This window comes from Argentina silus, assembly GCF_951799395.1.
Source record: "Argentina silus genome assembly, chromosome: 20".
Lineage (NCBI taxonomy): Eukaryota > Metazoa > Chordata > Actinopteri > Argentiniformes > Argentinidae > Argentina > Argentina silus.
The window spans coordinates 10295509-10298008 of record NC_139674.1 but is presented as its reverse complement, the minus strand read 5'-3'; the positions used below and the strand labels follow the sequence as shown (position 1 = coordinate 10298008).

At 50.8% G+C, this 2500-nt stretch overlaps 1 protein-coding gene across 1 annotated transcript in view; it reads left to right on the top strand.

The window, feature by feature from the left end:
• Positions 1 to 1174, top strand: part of LOC310820479 (sodium- and chloride-dependent betaine transporter-like) — an 11721-nt gene extending 10547 nt beyond the window's left edge. The window contains exons 15-16 of the mRNA XM_083692117.1: positions 219 to 365; positions 490 to 1174. Of these exons, the coding sequence (XP_083548243.1) occupies positions 219 to 365; positions 490 to 657 (315 nt within the window). The 3' untranslated portion in view covers positions 658 to 1174. The remainder of the gene's footprint in view (positions 1 to 218; positions 366 to 489) is intronic.
• The last annotated feature ends 1326 nt before the right edge of the window (positions 1175 to 2500 follow it).

The following is a 2500-nucleotide window of genomic DNA, read 5'->3' as shown; positions in this document are numbered from 1 at the left end:
CCTCTCTCTCTTTCTCTATGTCTATGTCCTCTCTCTGTCTTTTCTATCCACCCCCCTCCCCCCATCTCTCTCTCACTTGTTTTCTCTCTCTCTGTAGTTCAGTTTCTCTTGTTATCTCTCATTGTCTCCTTTTCATTGTTATCTATCTGCCTGTATGCACTCATACAGAATATCCTGTCCAGTCTAATCTCTTCCTCTATCTCTCCCCTTCCCCTCAGTTCACTCTGTGGTATGAAGTGAAATCCTATTCGCCGACCTACATATACGGCTATATGCCTGGGTCATGGTCCACCGTATTCGCTTGCCTGCTCACCATTGCACCCCTGATATGTATCCCCATCTATATCTTCGTGATCATGTGCAAGGTAAGTGGCAACATACATCCTCAATTTCTGTACTTATCTCAGTGTGTGTGCGTGTGTGTGTGTGTGTGTGTGTGTGTGTATGTCTGCGTGTTTCTCTGCTTTTAACTGTGTCCTCCCCACTCAGAACCCCACTGGGATGACCACTCCTTCCAGTGACCTGCGGCAGGCCTGGCCACACAGGCCCAGACTCACCCTGTTTGGGCATGTCATCCTTAAGGGACAGGAGAAGGCTCTCAGGTCAAGAAGAGAAGAGGACGAGAAGCTGGCCATGGTGGACACTAGTGGTGTCTGAGTGATGATGCTTACATGTTGATGACATCGGCTATGAAGGTGTTAGCCAGAATTTATGAAAACAAATGAATATATTTTCATACATATATGCATATATGCCGGACGTGTTTACACTTGATCATGAATATCCAGACAGGTTTTTCCGTTGTTTTCCATTATAGTTTTTTACTTGCTTCCTTAATTCAGTCCATATTTTGTAGTGTTTACTTACCACTATAAATGAATTATTACATAGAATACCCATTTATAGTATTCAATTGTCATTGTCGGAATCTGAATATATTTCCAAGTTAGAATATATTTACAATATATTTACAGTATTTTTTAAATACAATTGTATCATTGAAATTCCAGATGGCTGCCTCAAATGTCTAATTGGTAGCCCTGAGGCACAGGTATCGGATCAGCTTTCAGTCTGATCCCTAAATCCTAACCAAACATGGCCCCAGAGTGTGTTACACAACGTGACAATTTTGTATTGACCACAATCCTCTTTTAATAAACATACTATCAGTCCACTAAGACTTTCAGGTTGTTGTTTTTTCCTACCGTCACTAGTTCTGGCTCGGATGTTGAATTGATAAGCCAGCAACCCAGTTCAATGTGTTCCCTCTGCCAACCAAATCAATCCAAACAGGTCTCTCCCTCGCTCACACTGTACAGTACAATATGTACAAATTTCTATACCGAACCTCTCCCACCCTTTAACCCTCTCCCCCTCCCCCCTCCCTCTCCCACCCTTTAACCCTCTCCCCCTCCCCCCTCCCTCTCCCACCCTTTAACCCTCCCCCCTCCCTCTTCCACCCTTTAACCCTCCCCCTCCCTCTCCCACCCTTTAACCCTCTCCCCCTCCCTCTCCCACCCTTTAACCCTCCCCCCTCCCTCTCCCACCCTTTAACCCTCCCCCCCTCCTCTCCCACCCTTTAACCCTCTCCCCCTCCCTCTCCCACCCTTTAACCCTCCCCCCTCCCTCTCCCACCCTTTAACCCTCCCCCCCTCCCTCTTCCACCCTTTAACCCTCTCCCCCTCCCTCTCCCACCCTTTAACCCTCTCCCCCTCCCTCTCCCACCCTTTAACCCTCTCCCCCTCCCTCTTCCACCCTTTAACCCTCTCCCCCTCCCTCTCCCACCCTTTAACCCTCTCCCCCCTCCTCTCCCACCCTTTAACCCTCTCCCCCTCCCTCTCCCACCCTTTAACCCTCCCCCCCTCCTCTCCCACCCTTTAACCCTCCCCCCTCCCTCTCCCACCCTTTAACCCTCTCCCCCTCCCTCTCCCACCCTTTAACCCTCTCCCCCTCCCTCTTCCACCCTTTAACCCTCTCCCCCTCCCTCTCCCACCCTTTAACCCTTCCCCCCTCCTCTCCCACCCTTTAACCCTCCCCCCTCCCTCTCCCACCCTTTAACCCTCTCCCCCCTCCCTCTTCCACCCTTTAACCCTCCCCCCTCCCCCACCCTTTAACCCTCTCATCCTCCCTCTCCCACCCTTTAACCCTCTCCCCCCTCCCTCTTCCACCCTTTAACCCTCTCCCCCCCCTCTCTCCCACCCTTTAACCCTCTCTCCCCCCTCCCTCTCCCACGCTTTAACCCTCCCCCCCTCCCTCTCCCACCCTTTTACGACGTGTGTACATGTGAGACGTCATATACTGTAGGTTAGGATGATAGCCAAAATTAGGCCCTACTGTCCTTTCCTTAGTCAGTCATCACCCCAGCCTCATCCGGGGGCTGTCATCCGTGTAATCTGTCGCGGCATTCAATTAACGAGCAATCCGGTCCGGATGTCCTCAGGCACCAAGTATTACCATCCACCACTGTGCATTGGTGGGCCCCAGGAGCAATTGCATCACA